Genomic DNA, 1,056 nt, shown 5'->3' on the forward strand with positions numbered 1-1,056 from the left:
ATGGTGGTGCTGCAAATGGTAACAACAGTAATGCTAATGGGGTCAAGAAAGGTGGAATGAATGATGGATTTCATGGCATGCCTAACATCATGGGTATGAATGCTGCTGGCAGCGTGGGCCAGATGGGGAATATGCCCATGGGCCAAATGGGTCAGATGGGTAATTTATCAGCCGTCCCTGGCCTACCTGCTTCGATGAATGGAGGCGGTGGTGGTGGTGGTGGAGCTCCTGCCGCTGCAGGATACATCCAAGGTGCTGGCCCTGAGATGATGGCCGGCAATCAGCACTACCAACAGCAATTGGCAGCAATGATGATGAACCAGCAACGTGCCAATGGAAATGAGAGGTTTCAGCCAATGATGTACGCTCGGCCTCCACCTGCCGTCAATTACATGCCTCCATATCAACCTTACCCTTACCAGTACCAGTACCCATACCCCCCTCCCCCAGGTGATCGGACTGAGCAATACTCGATGTTTAGTGATGAAAACACATCAAGCTGCAATGTGATGTGAGTCGGGCAAACCTGAATTTCCCGATTTTTCGTGGTTTTGCATGAACCTGGTCCTGATGCCATTAATACATGGGAATGGTTTTACTTTGATTCTTGTTTCCTTTTAAATCCTAAGTTTAGTTCAGTTTTTTCTTCATAGGGAGTAGTATTATCATAGATCATATAATATTAAAGCTTTGGAAAATGAGATGCAAGTGGGGGATGGATGGATTGTGCTGGTTTTGCTCAAGAGATGTTTATATATGTTTATATTTTGGAAAAAGAAATAAATTTCAAGAGAACGGGAATTTAATGAGAACAATGTCCCGTCTATTTCCCAGTGTTACCTATTCGTGTTTATGGTATTTTTATTTGGTACACAATATTGGACTCTATCTATAGAAAGAGACGTTACAATGAAACAATTCATTATCTTAATCACATTGTTCACTTTTCCAAACAATGTAAATTTAATTAATGATAATTGAAGTAACAAAATTTCCATGGCTTGTGACTTTCACATCATAATTTGTCCTCCACTTTTTAAGTGTGTCAAAATATGG

The 1,056-nt window shown here is 41.6% G+C and overlaps 1 protein-coding gene across 1 annotated transcript; it reads left to right on the plus strand.

The window, feature by feature from the left end:
- The first annotated feature begins 6 nt into the window (after positions 1-6).
- On the plus strand, positions 7-839 carry LOC111387383 (heavy metal-associated isoprenylated plant protein 32-like). Its single transcript, XM_023011939.1, has one exon. It carries the CDS (start codon positions 57-59, stop codon positions 513-515), a length of 459 nt encoding a protein of 152 aa, XP_022867707.1. The 5' UTR covers positions 7-56; the 3' UTR covers positions 516-839.
- The last annotated feature ends 217 nt before the right edge of the window (positions 840-1,056 follow it).

This window comes from Olea europaea, unplaced genomic scaffold (genome assembly GCF_002742605.1).
Source record: "Olea europaea var. sylvestris unplaced genomic scaffold, O_europaea_v1 scaffold40090, whole genome shotgun sequence".
NCBI classification, from domain to species: Eukaryota; Viridiplantae; Streptophyta; class Magnoliopsida; order Lamiales; family Oleaceae; genus Olea; species Olea europaea.